The sequence below is a fragment of the Arvicanthis niloticus genome, chromosome 5, assembly GCF_011762505.2.
Source record: "Arvicanthis niloticus isolate mArvNil1 chromosome 5, mArvNil1.pat.X, whole genome shotgun sequence".
In the NCBI taxonomy this organism is placed as follows: domain Eukaryota; kingdom Metazoa; phylum Chordata; class Mammalia; order Rodentia; family Muridae; genus Arvicanthis; species Arvicanthis niloticus.
The window spans coordinates 51389570-51409897 of NC_047662.1; the positions used below are offsets into that span (position 1 = coordinate 51389570).

At 35.9% G+C, this 20328-nt stretch overlaps 1 protein-coding gene across 3 annotated transcripts in view; it reads right to left on the reverse strand.

Annotated features, from left to right (window-relative positions):
• Efcab7 (EF-hand calcium binding domain 7) overlaps window positions 1-20328 on the reverse strand; it is a 60011-nt gene that overhangs the window by 20382 nt on the left and 19301 nt on the right. For all 3 annotated transcript variants that reach the window (XM_034503187.2, XM_034503185.2, XM_034503186.2), the window contains exons 3-7: window positions 17486-17697; window positions 16457-16543; window positions 15219-15414; window positions 14659-14777; window positions 4525-4666 (exon numbers count right to left, since the gene is read on the reverse strand). In XM_034503187.2, coding sequence (XP_034359078.1) covers window positions 4525-4666; window positions 14659-14777; window positions 15219-15414; window positions 16457-16543; window positions 17486-17697 — 756 coding nt within the window. The remainder of the gene's footprint in view (window positions 1-4524; window positions 4667-14658; window positions 14778-15218; window positions 15415-16456; window positions 16544-17485; window positions 17698-20328) is intronic.

Below are 20328 nucleotides of genomic sequence, written 5' to 3' on the forward strand. Positions count from 1 at the left end.
AGGGTGGGATCCAGTGCTGACACTGCCCTGGGCAATCACAAGGAGGAAGACAATCTATATTCTTTGACAGTCAGGCTACACGCTGTCCCTAGTTAAAATCCTCTGCTGAGATCAAGCTGAAAGTAAGAAAAAGTGGATCAATTACAAAAACCATTCAGAACTGATGCTATTCATAAGAGCTTGGGGCACTTTCCAAGGAGAGACAAGGCTCCCTCTGAAAGCTCTGGGTTCTCTATGGTGGAGCACAGCAGGAGGTGTGTGAGGAAAGAAAGAAGGCAGAAGAAATAAAGGGAGAGGGTTTTTCAAAAGCAAAAAAGGCAACAAATCCAAGATTCTTTGAGAACCCACAGAAGATAAATGCCAAACAGTGCACCAGCCACAACAAAATCAATAACAAAATGGAGATACATATTCAAAAATCATATGCTTGAAAAATCATAACCAAAAATTTTCACTTTCAAAACTTCATTTCTCTTAATAATAATAATAATAAAAAAGTTCTCATTCTAGGGGAAATCTCTTACAGTTTATATTCTTGTTCCTTCTGATCTTTATTCACCCTCTGCCAACTTTTCCTTGCTTACTCCTCCAGACAGGGCCACTTAAATTCTAAGACTGATTTATGTTATGTGTATGTATGTCTGCATACATGAGTTTATATGTACCACATGTGTACCAGAGCCTCAAGAGGCAGGAAGAGGGTGTTGGATCCCCTGAAACTGACCTTAACAGCTGTTGTGAGCCACCATTTCTATCCTGGGATCCAACAGCGGTACATGCATTTTAACTCCAAGTCCATGTCTCTAGCCTCACAGTCCCATTCTGTATCCCGCACTCTACACCAGAGCCCCTGACTCTGCACTTTAACTGGCATGCTCTGCCACCTCAACTGTTCTTCATTTATCCTTCCAGGACGATACAGCTTGCTCCCTTGCCTCCTGTGAGAGGGCAGCAAAAATGGCTGCCCTCTCTGCATTCACAGGCCTTTACAATGTAATTAGACAGCTTCTACATCAAGAGACAAAGTTTACTTTTCAGTCTTATTGATTTGGACTTTGGGACTTAGGAACAACAGAATTTAACAGAGGTAACATTGTGTCAGTTCTGAGACCACAGCTATTAGGACAATCTTCCGTGCTTCTGCTTTTTCTTCTTTTTTTTTTTCCCTTCTCAGATTCCTGTCACAAATAAGAAAGTAAAAAAGTACATGCTGGCTGGTTCACTGGAAGATGAAAGATCATATGGGACATTCAAACTGTCCCAGATGAGACTGCACACATAGGAGAATACAGACAATATCATAAAGCCAGCCATTAATTAACCTGTCACTGACTGTAAACCTGAGAGGACCCTGCACAGAAAAGCCATAACTGGCTCCTAAAATATCTATCTAGCAAGCCAATGGATTCATGAATGAACAAATTCTTGATTGTTTTAAGCGATTGAATTTGGGAGTATATTAATTTGTAGCAGTTGATAACTGACATACCTTCTTTAAAATTCTTTGGCCATAAGTCACCATCTTAATGAATCATTATACTTTTTTTGTTTGTTTGTTTTTGTTTTGTTTTTCCTTTTTTTTCTTTTTTTAGAATCATTATACTTAAATAGCTCCATTTTAATGGCAGTCTATACTTCTCAGAATACAGTCTTTCTATGCTTTTTTATTTTCTCTTCACATTGTGTGTGTGTGTACATACATACATACATACATACATACATACATACATACAGAGAGAGAGAGAGAGAGAGAGAGAGAGAGAGAGAGAGAGAGAGAGAGAGAAAACAACTGGGACCAAGACTGATTGATTCACACTTCAGCCTTGGTGGCCTGAAACTCACTGTGTAGACTAGCCTGGCTTTGAACCTGGGCAATCCTCTAGTTTCAGCCTCCTAATACTGGGATTATAGGTATCTTCTGCCATCATCCCTCCCTGTTTTAGACAATGTCTCATTGTGTATCCCAGGACGACCTGGAACTCATCCTCCTGCCTCAGCATCCCCAGTGCTGAGAATATAAGTGTGTTCCAGTAGGCCAGTTCCTTTACTATTTACACTTTTATTGCTTCTTCTATTAAAATCTAAGTCCTTGAGAGTAGGTACTTTGGCCTTTTATGTACTTGAATAAACTAACTGTGAATAAATAAGAATCTCACTAAATATTTGGTGAATAAATTAACAAAGGAATTCTTCATGAGAATAGAGAACAAACACTGAGTGTGCATAGCCATCCACTTCACTCACTAATTGATGCTGTCATTATTTAAAAGTATCAACGAAAGAAACAAAACTGCCGATAAATAGGCAATGAATTTTATAGTTAAAAAGAAACACAAATGGTTAATAACAATTTTTTTATTTTATGTACATTTGTGGGTTTGCCTATATTTATATTCCAGAGGGTGCAGATCCTCTAGAACTGAAGTTACAGACAGTTGTGAGCTGCCATGTAAGTGCTGAGAATTGAACCCAGGTCCTCTAGAAAAGCAGCCAATGTCTTACCTGCTGAGCTATCTCTCCAGCTCCATAACTATTTTTTAAGTGCTCAGTATGCCTAGCCATTAGGCAAATGCAAAATAAAGCTTCTTAGAGATACTACCTTATTCCAGTTAGAATGGCTATCACCAATACTGGAGAATTTGGGGCAAGAAAGAAATCCTTTAGTCATTGCTATTGGGTACAAATTAATACAGCCATTCTGAAAAGTAGTTTGGAGATTTCTCAAAGAATTAAAAATAGAACTACTTATTTGACTTGCCTTCTCACTCTCAGACATACACCCAGAGATCTCCATGACCTACCATAGATATTGGTCCCCATATTTACTGATGCTTTACTCCCTATTGCAAAGAATTGGAATCAACTAGATGTCTATCAACAGATAAATGGATAATGAAAATCTGGTGTGTGTTTATGCATATATATGAGTAACTAGTCTCAAAAGAAAAATGTAATCACAAAACTTGCAGGAAAATGAATGGAATTAGAAAGTACACTATTAAGTAAGGTCACACAGTCTCAGAAAGGAAGAAACCCTGCATATCTCCCTCACATGCAGAATCTAGGCAATAATTAGTGTACATATATATGTATATATAGTTATATAGATACAGGCAAATGTACATGTAGATGCACTACAACATGTAGAAAAGGGAAAAGGAAAGGCTAAATGCTAGGGGTAAGGAAGAACTGAATGGCTAGTCTACTGTATAGAGATTTACAGAGTTGTACAGTCTTTGGGTCTGAGAAATTTTTTTATTTGCAATTATTTTCAATATCAAAGTTTAAAATTAAAAAATAAAATAAATAAAGAAATCAGTAAAGGATTATTTTTATGTAAGTTTAACACATAAGAGACCCTAAGTTTCTACAAGTTTCCATCAGAAAACATGTAGATTTAATAAAAACCGTCAGTAAGGTGGCAGTACACAAGCATACAAGAACCAGTAGCCATCTTCTATACCAATAACACACATGGTCAGAAAAGAATCAAGAAAACAAGCAATTCACAATAGCCTCAGACCAACAACAAACCCTAAAATATACCTAACCAAGGGGGTAAAAGGCCTCTACTATAAAAGCATTATTTTTTTAATGAACATGATTATTTAAAAAAAAAAAAAACCCTTGCAAATAAATAATAACATCTTTGTAACTTCCAAACAGAAGAAACTTAAGATGACATAGAGAGGGACCGACCTAGCATGGCCACTGCTTTTTTTAGCTGTAAAGAACAAGGTTATGTTGTCTGTTAAGAAGATAGGTATAAATAGAGATAATCATAAATGAATTATCATTTCTTTTCTCTTAATTGTAGTTTCAAGAATTTAATAAAAAATATATTATTAGTTTATATGTGTGTGAGAGAAAAAAAAAAAAACTTGGAGAGGGTCACACAGCAGAGGGCTTGTGTGGAGGTCACAGGCAGTTCTATGGAGTCAGTTCTCTCTTTCCATCTTTACAAGGTGGAAATTTACATTAAATGCTGGTCATCAGGCTTGTGTGGCAAATGCCTTTACCTGCTGAGCCATGCCAATACAGGTTCCTAGATTTAGTACAGATACGTAAGAATCTGTATGTACATAGGTCATACAAGGAGAAGTCAAACTGCTTAAGGTAACAAAAGAAACTAGAGAGAAATGGGAAGAAAAGGAGGATTTGGGGGGACTTATTCAATGTATAGTATATTTTCATCAGAATATACTCATGTAACTAAACATATATGAATAAACATACAAGAATAAACATAATTTAAAAATTCAAAACTAAAAAAATCATACATTTCTTGGGCGGATCACTTTCTTAACTAGGACTAGAAAATATAAAATATTTTTAGGGAGGATATAACTTGGCATTTAAAAATAAAAATAGCTAAGCCTTGTGGCATATGCCTTTACTCCCAGGTGGATCTCTGTGAGTTCAAAGCCACCCTGGTCTACATAGTGAGTTCTAGAACAGCCAGAGCTATACAATAAAACCCTGCCCATAAACAAACAAACAAACAAACAGGAAATATGAACTTGCCTTCAACTTGACTCAGATATAATGGCTTAATTGTTAGGTAAAGCACAGATCTCTGAGTTATGTGCATTTTGTACTGATGACTAACGACTTCACCATCTTCTTCTAAAAAGAAGCAGCCTTTTGACTGTGCACACTGCCAATCCTGAAACAAAGGAAAATGCTTTAAAACAGTAGTTATTAAATGTTCCAGCATGCATACTAAGGAGAAACCAAGGGACAATCTAAAGGAAATGTCAAATAGAAGTGATTGCTGTCTGGGAGTGTACAACCACGGAAGGTAAAGTACAGAAATGAATATGTTAAATCAATCATAATTGTCAGGGGTGTGTGTGTGTGTGAGAGAGAGAGAGAGAGAGAGAGAGAGAGAGAGAGAGAGAGAGAGAGAGAGAGACAGAAATTATGGTGGCTAGGTTAAGAAGAAGAATACACATAAAATTACTACACTCCCAGTTCCAAAGGCAGTGCCTAGCACACTATAGTTGATCAATAAATATTTGTCTGATTGATGGAAGGCAATGATATGTCACGGACCGCTCTGCCCCACACCTGGGCACCAAAGTGTCGCAGACCGCTCTGCCCCACACTTGGGGGTCAAAATGTCGGGGACCACTCTATCAATGTTGGAACCCACACTGCCAAAAGTTTGGGGGCCAAATTGTTGGAGCCCACACTGCCCCAAGCTGCTCCGGTCTACAGGTCAGGGTTCAGCAAGAGAGAGAGTGAGGACGGACTCGAAGAATGGAGACCAGACAGAGTGTGATTCAATCCCGTTTATTCTTTAGTCTCTCTTCATCTCTTCAAGTCCCTAGTTCCAAGTCCCTAGTTCCTAGCACCAAATCTCAAGTCCTTCTGCTAGTTCTAGTCCTAATTATCTGTTCTAGTTTGCTAGTCTCTTTCCCAGTTCCAAGTTCCAAGTTCAAGTCTCAAGTCTCAAGTTGTCTAGTCCAAGTACCAAGTTACTTCTTCTGTCTGTCTCTGGCCTTTTATATGTCTCACTTCTAAGTCATGCCTTTAAGTTATGCCTTTAAGTCACACCTTTAAATCTGATCTCTAAGTCATACCTTTAAGTCTCACACACCCAAGGGAAGATCCTGAGTATCTAAAACAAGATGGCATCAGAGTGTGCTCAGCTGTTGTAGGCTGTTGTAAACAAGTCTCTTGTCAGGGTATATGGCTCAACATAGCTGCAAGGATGATAGCCACCTTCTGTCGGCTCCCCACAATGATATAAACTGAGCAGATGACAACAAACAATTTTCTATTTTTAAAAAGACTTATTTTTATTTCTTAAAATGATGTGTATGAGTTTATGCCAACAAGTACTGCCTGTGAAAACAAGAAGAGGGTGACAGATGCCCTGAAGCTGGAGCTGCTGGCAGTTGTGAGCAACTGGATAGGAGTGCTGGGGACCAAATGCGGGTCCTCTGCAAGAGCAGCATGTGCTCTCAGCAGCCAAGCCACCTCTTCAGCTCTGATCAACATTATTTAGAGAATGAAAAGCTAGAAAAATGCATCATGGAAGACAATTATAAAATATACACCTGTCACAGTCCTGGTGAGCTCAGCATTAGGAGCTTAACAGGAATGAAGAAGTAAGCATTACTAAAACTAAAACGAAAAGGAGAAGGAGCAGGAGTCTGTATATAAATAATTAGTTACACAACAACCCACAGAGCCATTTCAATAAAATAAAAGTTTATAAATAAAAGCTTCATTGCTCTTAAAACTATACCGAGAACCTGGGCCTGGTAGTGTTCCCTGTAATTCCACCACTCCGGCTAGAGCAAAAAGAGAGGACTCTGAGACCTGCATAAACCTTGCCTAAAACTTTTTTTTTTTTTTTAAAGAAAAGGAGGAGGGGAATCTGGTAAAACTGTCAGCTAGCCAAAGCCCTTCCCATCATAGAAGCTAAGTAAAATTTGAGAACACCGCATTGGGCACGTAGTAAAAGACAGTTTACTGAGTTATCAAATTTTGTCACTACCATAAATGTGTGGAAAATGCTTTTCACTTTAGTTAGTGAACTTGCCAGAAGCCAGATTTCTGTACTGTTCCTTTTGATCTCCAAAAACTAGAGAACCAATGAGGACTGAATTGACTTTATAATAAAATTCTGACTACTTCTCTGTAAGGATATTTAGATACTAACTTTAAGGACTTAATAACATTGATAATTATTCAAAAGATCCACACTAGACATAGAGTAATAACATCACACTATGTACTATGAAAAAGCAAGACTAAAAGTTATTTACATCGAGAATAATTGCTCGCTCTCTTCTGTTTAGCTCCAGTTGACCTAGAAACTACTGTGTAGTCCAGGCTACCTTGAACTCACAGACATCTGCCTGACTCTACCTCCCAACAATGGGGACTTAAAGCTAAAGGCATGTACCACCACATCCAGCTTCTCAATCCTTCTTAAAGGCAAAACTCTCCTTGTATATATTTATATAACATTTTTATTATATAAGTATAATTATTTCAAATATATTTATATATCTAAGACAAAAATTTAGGATACAAATCGCTATAATTCTGCTATCATATTATGATTGTAAGATAATCTTTTCTAATACAAACCATTATAGGAATCAAGTTTTATATTCTAAAAAACACCATTTTCTTTTGGTTTTTAAAATTTAATCTTACAAAATATTTTCTGTTTAAAAAGAAAAAGTGTTGGACATTTAGTTCATTTCCAATTTCTCATCAGCAAACATAATCTTAACATGAATATTGCTTTATTTAAAAGTTTCTCTCCTAAAAAAAATAATTTCTCTAAAAAGAAATTCTAGAGAAAAAGTATAGTTTTAGACCTATTAATATGCATTCCATATTATAACTCAGTGATGCTATTTTATAAGACCACCAATTATATGAAATATAATAATTTTATAATAAAACTTGGTCAAACTATGTTATGAAAAAAGTTGAGGATTGTGAAGAAAGATTTTCTAGTCAAAGTATAGGTACATAAAACATAGTGGTATGTTCATTTTGTGTGCCAGATATAACTGACAGCAAAAACTGGAATTTTAGTAACTTTTATATTAATTAGAATTTCTGATTATACTTTCAGAGATTAACATTTTGCCATATGTTTATAATTTTTGTTACTTTTCATGTGAACTGCCTATTTATTTCCTACTTTCATACTTATTTGCAGACTTGGCAGTTTCTTATTTTAATAAATTATTTTAGATATCAATACCTTTGTAAGCTCTGATGTATGTACTTGTTATTTTTTATTTTGTGTTTGGTTATTTCTCAATTGATGTAAATCCCCCCTTTTTGGGCCAGTACCTCAGTTTATACTTGAAGCAATCCTCCTGCTTCATCCTCTTGAGTGCTGATATTATAAGTATGAATCACCACACCTATCTAGTATTTTTTTTATAAATGGATGCCTTTTTAAACTGATTTTTAAGCTCTTATCATCACTATTGAACTAACACTTGAGCTTTCAGTCAGTCACTAATTATATGCATGGTCACACCATTAGGCCATAAAAGATAGTGGTATTTTTAATCCTAAGAAATTAATATATGACCTTAAATGATTGAAATTAATATTTTAAGTATATCACCAAAGACAAACAGATTATTGCATGTGATATTTTAAATTCTATGGGGCAATGTGAACAGCACCTTTTATTAGCTTTAGTACCATGAAGTTCAAACTTGGGCTTGAGCCAAAAGTTCAACTATTAATGAAAAGCATATACATAGACTATCATTTAGCTTCCCTGTAATCTCTTGGATGGGAACACATCATGGACTCAACAGATACAGGGCTCAGAGTGCACTGTCCTTAACTAGTCTACATGACTTGGCATGTCAATGATTTATAAGGACAAGAAAGAAAATATATAAACATATAGTATTTAAATAGTTTATCTCTCGAGATTGCTGGAATCATGATTCTGCCATGAAATGGCTTTGTTTCAATCCGTTTTGATTACAGCATTATCAGACTCAGGTCCATCAGGCGTTCCTTAGAAACACATGCTTTACATTTACCTGCAGTGGTAAAGGACAATTCAAAATTACACAATATAAGTAAAACATTGAACATCCTGATCTAAAATCATGGGGACCAAAAGTGGTCTAGATGTTACTTTTTTCTTCGGTTTTTGGAAAATCTGTTAATACATAACATGATGTCTCTGAGATGACATCAAAGTCTAAATGTGAGGGTTACTGTTTTTTATGCATGATTTACAGGTAGCCTAAGCATGCAGCACATGCCTATGCTGGGTACAACCATCACATGAAGTCAGGTGTGGAGCTTTGTACTTGTGGTAGCATGTTAGTGTTTGCAATTCAGGGGTGGGGTTGGGGAATTTAAAAATTTGTGCTTTTACATCCAGGATGTCAGCTCATTTTAAAGACAGAGGTTGAAAAGGCAATCCAGACATCCTTTCTGGTAGACAGGAGAAGCTGGGAAAACAGCATGGCAAGATGATGGCAGAGTTCTCAATGCCTTCAGAAGCCTTTCTCTCTAGTAGCATTAGTTTTATCCTGGGTTCTGCTCGATTTTCCATTTAAATATATGCCATAACTACTGGGCATGGTGGCTTTGCTACAATCCTAACATTTGGCAGAAATAGGAGAATGGCAGCAACTTTGAGGCCTCTTTGGAGTAGAGAGCTCCAGGACAGCTGGGGCTGCATAGTGAGATCCTCCCTCAAAATTAAAGCCCTCAACAAAAGCACTAACATGAATTTCTAAAGTGGGTGTTAAACTAAGTCTCATATTTATATTATAATCAATCATCTATAACATAATACACAGTGATGGAACATTATCATTCTGAATTACTCGGACATTTATGGGCTAGAAATAACTTAAGTGTTTCACTTTTTAATTTAAAAAGTGAAGATTTTGGAAGTTACCCACATTTTTTATATTTGTATCATAGTCATGTGTATAGCAGCAGTCCATATTTTGGGGGTCAGCTCTCTCCTTCCACTGTGGGACGTGGGGATTAAACTCAAGTTGTCAAACTTTTACCTGCTGAGCCTTTTCACCACCCTAAATGAACTTTTCTTTTTTTAATGCACCATGTTTAGTATATTAGAAGTTAGTGTGATTTGTGCCAGTGGGGAAACTAATGAAAGAAGTTGTCTATGGCAGACAGCTCCTTTGCAGGCAGTGCTGTGGGCTGATAGATGGCTTTAAAAATCTTGCTGAGAAGGCTAACATTTTTATCAGAGATCTTTCCCAAGTTCTAGTTCTAGAAAAAAAAAAAGCTACAATAGAAAAGAATTCATAAGTTTCAAAAAGAAGTTGGAGGTCTGCCAACCTCCAAACAGAGGTTAACAGGACTGGAAACAACAGGGGAAGCTATAAAAAAGTAAGACAAGTGCCACATGATTGACAGCAAGTGAACACTGGTAAACAGTCACACTGTTCTGACAGTGCACAACATCACTAGGAAATCTTGGAGCAATACCATTTAAAAAGAGGCACTTGTTTTTTAAGATCTACCAAACTTATTGCACACATAATGCTTATTCAACTTGAAATTTTATTTAAAACAGGACTCCCAATCACACAAAGGGTTTTTTGTTAGGTTGGTTGATTGCTTTGTTGGTTTTGGTTTTTATTTTATTTTACTGGCCATGAAGCCAGACACATTTTGAATTAAAAGTTTTTTTTAAAATTACTGAAAAATTGTCTGAATAAATCAATTTGAATGGAATATAGGCCAGGTTGATAACTTGAGGTTTTATGAGAAGATAGAAGTATACTGATTTTGAAATGTTTTTACAATACTAGAAGAGGAAATTTCATGTGTGACATATTTTTTAACAAATAAAACAGCTTGTAATTCTTAGAGTGGGCATGAGGTGGTGCTAGACTCTACCAATTCAAGAGGTTTCCTATAAATGCAAACAACTGTTATTTCACTTGTGGTTCACAGATTTTACTTATTTCATTCATAAGAAATAAGGCAATACTAAAGACACAAACTACAGATTTTAAATTAGTGATCAAAACGAACATACCAATTAAGTTACATCTTTCTGGGTCACTCTGGTAAGCCCTGTCCTCACATTTAATTTTGTTATTAGCAATCTAGGTGAAGAGGAATTAGTAAATGGATGTGCCACAGATGGCAGCATGACCAAGACACCTATGTCACATTTTTATTGGAAGATACTTGCTTTCATTGTGTTGAAGTAAATAAAGAATTGTTAACCTTTTCATCATTAAAGAATACTTTAAAAATAAAAGTTTAAATAGATGATTTATAAAAGAAAACTAATATGGATTATTGTTTAATTGACAGGTTAAATTGCTTAACATTTTGAAAAAGAAACATAACTGGTTCTTTAACCAAAATTAAGACTGAATCACTTTCAATTTGTTTGCTCTATTTGTATCATGCTTATACGATATAGTTATACTGTTTTATAGAGAAACTTGTATATATGTTTCACATGTATATGGCTTATAGACATATAACATGTTGTAAATACATATAGTTTAATACCATGTGTGTGTGTGTGTGTGTGTGGCGTATAATATGTATGTGTGTATGAGACAGGGCGGGTACCTATCATATAAAATACGTTACTAAGATATATATTTAGGCAAATCCAAATTAGGAGTATGAATACAGGCAGCGTTACATCTCTGGGGATACAACTGCTGACTTGTGGACTATTCTAATTTCAGTTGTGATTGACTTTATAGCAAGGAAGTTAAAGCTATTCATCTCTCAAAAGAAAATTCTTGACATTCTTGAACATTACAGACCGTAACTAGATAGAATTCAAGATTAAGAAGAGAAGGGTAACACAGTGTTGAAGTATGACCAGTAACACTCATGTATGACAGTCTCTGTAAAGTGCTTATTTTCCTCCTGTAATTCAAATCTTTTATAAATGTATGGATATATGATTTATAATGCGGCTGCTAATCTTGATGCCTATAGTTCCAAGTACTCAAGGAGGCTAAAAGAAAATAATCACTTGAGCCTGTGAGCTAGAGGACAGCCTGGATAAATATAGCAAGACAATGGCTTTTATAAAGTGAGCAAAAGCATTGAAGGGAGGGAGGGAGGGAGGGCAAGCGAGCAGGCAGGAGGACAGGCGGGCAGGAGGACAGGCAGGTAGGCAGGACAGGGTTTGAACTCTGGCTTCTGCTTGCCCCACTGCAACAATTTTACACATCTACACTGCTCATTTGCTGTGCAATTTCGTACTTCTCTGTTCCCCATAGGCCAAGGTTGCCAACAGGCTTATAGTACTTGAAGACTATTTAGCTGTCTTACTAGTAATTTATTTTGAATTTTCATAACCAAACACTTATTAGAATGGTATAAATATATATAGCATTTATGAAAATAAAGTTGCTTCAAAATAAAACAACAAAAGAACTGCTGCCTGCTGAATGACAAAGCTTCAGATTAGAAACATCAGTCCACACAGGAGTGCATCCAGCGCACCTAGCCCATGCAGCACTGGGGAGGCAGAAGCAGGAGGAGCAGGAACTCAGGGCCATCCTTGATGACACTGTAAATCTGCAGCCAGCCTGGAACAGGCTGTCACAGAAACCCAAAATAGTAATAATTTCAGCTCACTTTATCTAAGAAACACCAGATAGTAAACACAATGTTGAGAAACACAAGGCAAGCATTTCCAAAAAAATTAATATTTATATTAAAGTTATGGATTAAAAAGTTGACAAAATTGGGCTCTCAAGATGGCTCAGCAGGTAGAAGCATTTTCCACTAAGCCCAATGACCTCCAATCCACATAGTGGAAGAAGAGGACCAGTTAGTTCCCACAAGCAGCAGCTCTCTGACCTTCACATACACATAATAAGTGAATGTAAAAGTTGGCAATATGCCAACTTCATTTAATAATTATATTCTTAGAACTTTTAAAAATCTAATTTTCAATTCTGATTTTTGTTCTCTATATGTAAACATTAAGTGGATATATATATATATATATATATATATATATATATATATTATCTATAGCCTGCAGACTAATCTTGGGATGGCCTTTAGACCCTCCTGTTCCTATGATACTCAAGAGCTACCACAGGACAAGCTGGCATCAGGACATAATGAGATAACTCTATCAGCCTCTCAGGTAAGCCTTTCTCCCATTTCCATTCACAATCTAATACAGAAATAGCTTTCCTTCAAGTAGACTTTCCCATCTCATTTCCATAAAAAGAACTGTAGTTGTGTCTTTCTGTATTTAAGAGACTATGTCCCTAGTACTGTGCTATATGCTTTGAAAAAGATTTACATCTTTTAAAATACATAAAATAAAATTATTCCCAAGTCCCATTTAAGGAAAATCAGACTTAAAATAGAGGCTGTTAAATTTACCCCATTTACACAATTATTAGGGGGACAGCCAGGATTTACTCTCAAGTCTGTTTATTCTGAGCTCTTTATCAATTCCAAGAAGACTCTTTTTACAAAGTATCCAATCAATAAATATTTATTATAACAATCATTATAACAATGAAATACTATGCCATACTACCTTGGCATATGACAGCTTATAATAAAATGAAAATTTTGTTAATTCAAGGTCTATATTTTATACTAAGCAAAATAATTGACACAAATTACTTGATTAAAAATTATTAGGAGGTGGTGTGCACCTTCAATCTCAGCACTCAGGAGGCAGAGGCAGACCAGATCTCTGAGTTCAAAGCCAGCCTGATCTACACAGCAAGTTATTGGGCAACCAGAGCTACATAGAGAACCCTCCTGTCTCGAAAAACTACAAAAAAAAAAAAAAAAAAAAAAAAAAAAAAAAAAAAAAAAAAAAAAAAAAAGCAAGAGAGAGAGAGAAAGAAAGAGAGAGAGAGAGAGAGAGAGAGAGAGAGAGAGAGAGAGAGAGAGAGAATTATTTGTTGGACTGAACAAAACAAAATATATTTATATGGCTAATTAATATTATTTATATCTCTACATGATGACTAAAATTCACTTTAGAATTAGGTAAATCATAATTAATCAGGCCAATATTTTAACTTTTACCTTAATTACAAAATACAAAAAGGTTCTATTGGTGAAAACTAATATTGTTGGAACACAAAATATGTGTGAGCATACTGGACAGGCACACCAAATTGCTTAGGGTGTATAGATTCCTAAACAGTCAGAGGAAAATTCCTTAGAGATGATGTTTTAAAATTTTAATATAGAACAAATGTCACTGTCTAGCAATTTAAAGATATAAGGGACTTCAGAGTTCAATAACAAATACAGAGTTGTTATTTGAAACAAGAATGCAGCTCTGGAGAACAATCAGTTCAGTTCTCTAGCAGCCGTTATAGTGTGTGGTCATAACCATTTCCCCCCTTCACAGAGGTCTCCAGGTGCACATTCTTAATGTATCCTAGCAGTTTCCAGTTAATGTTTTATATTTCTGTAGCTATTATTTTCTGCTGAAAGAAAACTAGTAAAAGTTGAGTCTAGAAAGGGAAAACAAAGGAAGAAGATCAATATTAACACTCTACAAATATTGACTTAGCAAAGTGACTTTGTGGTCGTTCTCTCACAGGAATTGATATTGAATCAATGATTTATTTAAGAAGCACCTAGGGAAAGTATTTGTCAAACAAAAAAATTTTACTTGCTAAGGTCCATATTTAATTAATCTATTTATCAAGTTCAAAAACTCAAGAGTTGCTATTTTTAAACTAAAGACCTTATATATAATAATATTCATACTTATTATTTTTACTTTAAAATATCACAACTCGGGTCAGCAAGATAGCTCAGCAGACAAAGATGTCTACAAAGTACACAACTCAAATTTCATCCTGGATCCCACACAGTAGAAGGTAAGAGCCTACTATCACAAGTTGTCCTCTGACCGCCACTTATGCACTATGGCATGCCCATGCTGCCCGCTACCCCTGCGGAGAGATAAATGATAGATCGATAGATAGATAGATAGATAGATAGATAGATAGATAGATAGAATCTAATTTAAATATTACAAATAGATATGCTGCATTCTATAGAAAAAACTCAAATTAGTTCACAAACTCCATTGGTTCCCTGTATACATTAAATGATTATTAATAATCTTAAAGTCAAATACTTTTCAGAAAAAGTTGTATTTGTTCATTTAAAGTACTATACCTTTAAGTTTGGCTCAGTTAACGTTGAGTCTCGGTTACTGTTGGCGCTCATGGTCATTGTGAAAGAAACAGATGTTTTGAACTTTCTAGTTGTTGACAGTAAGGCATGGCTTGTGTCACCTGTAAAGAGTAACTGTCATTTGGTCGCATATATGAAAAGTGATCAGAAGCAGTGCATTTCTAAACATCACCAGGCATACTGTCTATGCATCAATGTCACTCTGTTCTTACTATTAAAATGCAATCAGAGGTTTTATACTGACCAGGCTTTAATGGTCTTTAATTTATGTGCTACTAATATAAGATTCTTTATTTCAATATGTCACCTTTTAGTCTGAAATTTTAGTTTTAATAAAATATAATGAGCCTAACCAAGTAAAGTTCCATAATAAAAATTTTACTCCAGTAGATTTTTACAGCTAGGAATGTCTAGAAATGGTGGCTAATGCTTAGATTCTCAGTTACCTTATCATTGATAACCTGAGATGAAAGGACAGTTTTGTTTGAATTATCATCACCACCATTTCTGATCAGAAAATTATTAGTATTGAGAGTAAATACCTTTACTTGAGAATGTTTCTTGGTCATTTTTTCTGATGATCCTAGGTGATGGTTTTGGTGCTGGTGACGGAACCCTTTCAGGGGACCCTTCGATGTGGCTTCCAAACTGTTGACGCCTCAGTTTACTGTCGGCCTCCAGTCTTTCTAGTGTAGTCTTGAGACATTGCTCACTGGTTGTCATGTATAATTTACAAAACTAAAGCAAAGAGAAAAAAGTCAGCTGGTGGAGAGAACGTCAGTCCTATATTTGGGAGTCAAGGGAGGCAAATAGGTATCAGTAGGCATGGAGGCTGGTTGCTGAAACACATTTCTTTCTTTACTTGGTGCTCATGTCATTTTCCTGAACCAGACTGCCCAGCCCCAAGTGACCTAGTGAAACGTAGCCATCAATCAGTGAGGTCACACTCAGTGAAAACAAATGGTACACCAGGAGAGGTGATTTATTTATTTAATTTTTTTACAGGACACAGAGAATTGCATTTGTTCTAAATAATTTTCATGAGTGCTCCACCATAGAAAAGGTTCATTTCTGAAGGGAGTCTCTATGCTTGTTTGTGTACCTGTACATGCATGTAAATGTATTTTAACTTAGTTGTACAGGCAGAGAAGCCCTTATTCAAAATGCTGGGACCAAGAACATTTTAGATGGCTTCTGATTTTGGAGCATTTGCAGACATATAGTAGGATATCTTGAGGATTCTGAGTCTAGTTTAAAAAAAAAAAAATCACATATGTCTCATGTACTGCTTATATGAATAGCCCAGAGGGAGTTTTGTCTACTATTTTTAGGAGGCTTCACATGTGCTCGCACATGGTCTTCAGCTTTAGATTTTGGAGCATTTCATATTTTGCATGTTCAGATTCAGGATGCTGCCCTACATTATTTTTATATCACCAGATCATAATTGTGGAACTCAAGAGGATAAACTGAAAGTATAATGGGTATACAGCACACAACTGTGCCCTTGCCAATATTAAAAAGATACTCGTATAGTGTCTGGAGTTGATCTTCATGGTACAGGGTTTAGCATGTATGAGGCCCGGGGTTGAATACAACAATAACAAGCCACTTGTTGGATGATGTCTAATCGTTTTACAATGTATGCATAGGTCAAGAGAATCGTTCCATACACTATAAATATATATCATTTTCTCAGTTATACTGTAGCAACATTCAGGAAAATTAAAAGTAATTCCATACAGAGCATGCAAGTTTATATCAATATGGACTTATCTACCTTAATGTAGTCAAACTTTCCATTAGCATTTACACCAGCCAAATTTATTACAGCATTTACTTCTTCCTGAGTCATCTTCTCACCTCTCTAAAAATAAAATAAGATTTATTTTAAAAGTAAGTAATGCTTTGTTATCCACGATGATTGAATTATTCAATAATTCACATATTCACAAAAAATTTTTTCATTTATGATAGTTTTATTATGTAGACCTGACTGACCTGGAATTTCCTATAAAGACCAGGCTGGCCTGGAACTCACAGAGATCTGCGGCCTCTGTCTCCCAAGTGTTGGGATTAAAGGTGTGTGTTACATTGCACAGTTGGAAATACATTTTAATCTCTTCTACAAATAAGTTTGAATATCTGGTTTCATTGTAAGTCAGAATGAGAATTATATTAAGCAATAATGAGATTATATTAAATAAAATTTCACAAAATTTTGTCACAATATGCTTAATTTCCATTTTAAAATTTATATTACAGAGTCTGTACTAATGGATATTAAAGTAAAGTAATAATATCTTCTAAAAGTATTCGAGAAACAAAATAAGATGGGCTCAGTGTTGCACACCTTTAATTTTAGCACAGAAAGGCAAAGGCAGGGGGATCTCTGAGTTCAAGGCCAGCCTGGTCTACAAAGCCAGTTCCAGGACAGCCAGGGCTACACAGAGTAACCTGTCTTACAAAACAAAACAAAACAAAAAACAGAAACAAAATTATTTCTAATTACATTTATACTTATTTTCCTTTACTAATCACATGAAGGACCCATTATGGATTTTCCAAGTTCTGTGCAGTAAAGAATTGCATAGGAGTAAAGGAGACTGAAACATAGTCTCAACATTTTACTTTCTCTTTTATCTACAAAGCATTTTTAATGGAGGATTGCAAATGCTTTATAAATACTGTATGCCACTTATTGCACCTGTTAAGAGAGAATACTTACTTTAATGTGGATTTGGGTAGCCAACGCTTGACTCCAGTTGCTTTACAAATATGCATAGTATAAAAGTCTCCCAGGTCTTACCTTTGTTAGATATTTATGAAGATCAGAGTGTAGAATAGCGCCATCATCATTTACATCTAACTGTTTAAATGATTTTAGCAATGCTGCTTTTGAAGTAGGTTTTTCCTTGCTTAAAATTATACAAAAATCATCAAAATTTAGTTTGGCAGTTTGAGGAGTCCAATACTTATCAATGGTCTTTTGGGATGGATTTCTTCCTGCATGCTGAAGAGCTGTACAATATTTTAAAAAAAAAAAAAAAGCATATGTTACTATAGCATTTGAAATTGATATTTGAGTATTCTTTTTCTTCAATCCCTATATATTATTAAGCAAATCCAATATATGTTAGTGTATATCACCTTTGGTGTTGATTATATAGTTAATTCAATGTATGCTTCATTCTCTAAGCATTCTTTATGCCTACCAGCTAAAGAGACCTGTCAAAGATCAGCTTTGGCACCACAGGGTAAACTGAGTCAGGCAGCAATGTGTGTCATCAACAATTGGGGTCAGTACTTATAACAGCTGACCAGGGTGAGCATTTTCAGGGTTGACAGGGGTTGGTCCTGATAGCAATTGACTAAGGCAGCTGCCTATGGCAGCCAGTGATTAGAGAAAAAAAAGGGGGGGGGAGACAAACACACACACACACAGAGAGAGAGAGAGAGAGAGAGAGAGAGAGAGAGAGAGAGAGAGAGAGTTAGTTAAGGCAAAGGCAGGCTCCAGTGTTGTTTTCTGTTGTTGTTTCTTTTAACACTTTTAATACTCCTTAAGAAAAAGTTTTTTTACTTAGGAAAAAAAGTTTCCTCATAGCCACAAGTTACACATTTTCTAAAAACAATCACCACAAAAACATATTTTTCAAAAACAGATTAAAATCATTACATGGGAGGAAATTACAACAGGATTATTGATTATGTATTCCTTTTTTGAAACTTATATCTCACTAAATTCTCACCTATCTCTTCATAAGCTGTAACCCCAAAGCAATAATTCTTTTGTCAGAGATTAACAAAGTTTAACCAGACCAAGTCTATAGTAGCAAATTTTTCCGTATTCTTGGTTGACAATGATCTGTACTTACTGAGGAACAGACTATCTGTCTTATGCCTTATTTTTAAAGTCTTGATCACCTAGTCTGGCTAATCATCTGCTCTGTGTCCTTATACCCATAATAGAATTGTTTTTTTTTAAATCCATAATCTTTCTATTTCATGGTACACACCAAAAACCCGTGAAGACATCCCTAGATCATAAGATCAAGGAACTCAGGCCCAACCTAAAGTGAGTGCTTTCTCTGATCATTAGCTTGTCCCAAGCCTATTTTTCTTGCTGCTACAGTTCTGTGCTTGTAACACATGAGTGTGCAGCTGTACTCCTTCTCTAAGTCATGCAGCTCTGCCATTCTATAAGGAAGGGGCACAGTCTACTTTTGAATCTAGCTTTAAACTTTCTATCAACTACCCCAACTTCCAAACATTATTTAAATCAAGCTAACTTCTTAAAATTACTATCAGATCAGGAATTCCATAAAATCATTAATTATCTAACCAGCATGATCTCAAGAACTTTCATCTTCCTGTTGATCTGAAGGAAACTTGCCCCACAGAGTAAGCTATCACCCAGGAAGTAATCGCACCAGGTTGTGAGGGTCTCCCAGTTTCCATTCACACCAAGCCAAGAAATAAGTAACATGGCAATGACAAACATGACAAGGCACATCAGTAACAAGAAACAATCCTGGGACCAAGTCTCTGGAGCCACGCCTTTCCAGGTTGAACTCATCTTGGCCAAGCAACACGGTGGGCCCACTGCAGCTCTTCCTGCATGGTGTCTACCAGGGACTTGATATATTAGTGGAAGAATTGAATTGTTTTTCTTCTATTTATTTTCAACCTACATAACTGTCATTATTTGGTTTACTTAAGGCCATTATTTTTGGAGTCAGGTTCTCACACTGTAGCCCAGGCCAGCCTGGGACTCATTTTGTAAATCTGGTTCCACCTTGAGCTTGATGTGACCCTCTCGCCTGTGCCTTTGAAGCAACAAACTTGCTGGGACCAGCCCCTCACCCCGCACCTCCATCTAGTTATCTAAGAACTTTTAGAGAACACACAGTTCACTGAATTTGTTTGGAGAACACGGGGTAACTCCCAAAAGCATAAATGACTACTTTTGCAGGATGGACAAATATTTCACTAAAGGGAAAAACTCATTTGTTTGAGAGTTTTGAAGTCAACAAGATATAGTATCTAAAATGTTTACCAAAGCCAGGTAGTAGGAGCTCCAAAACATCAAACATGTTCCAAATGTCAAACATATGCACTAAAGTATCCATTTGTACGGCTAGTGAGAAGGCTCAACAGACGAAGGGACTTGTCACCAAGACTGACAACCTTAGTTCTCCCTCTAGGATCCACATTGACGGAAAGAGCCAACTCCCACAGTAGTTCTCTGACCTTTATAAGCTTTGGCATGTGCATGTTTGCACAAAGAGGCACACAAAAGCAAGTGTGAGCATATGTGCATGAGTGTGTGCTTGCTCACAGACATGTGTACACACACACACACACACACACACACACACACACACACACACTCTTAACTAAATGTAATAAATGTAATTTTAGGAAGCATCCATTTGTAATTATGACTCTGTTAGAAATTAAGGAAAGCTGCCAAATCTCGAAAAGGGTATCACAGAGAAACAACTGTCATATCGTTTTCCATTTCATTTTTTAACTGTATCTTTATATCTGTAAAAGAGCTACAATCTCAGAAAAGATGTATATTTACATATGTCACACAACACTAAACACAATTATAGACACCTTGTTCAGTTGAATACAAGTGATGTAATG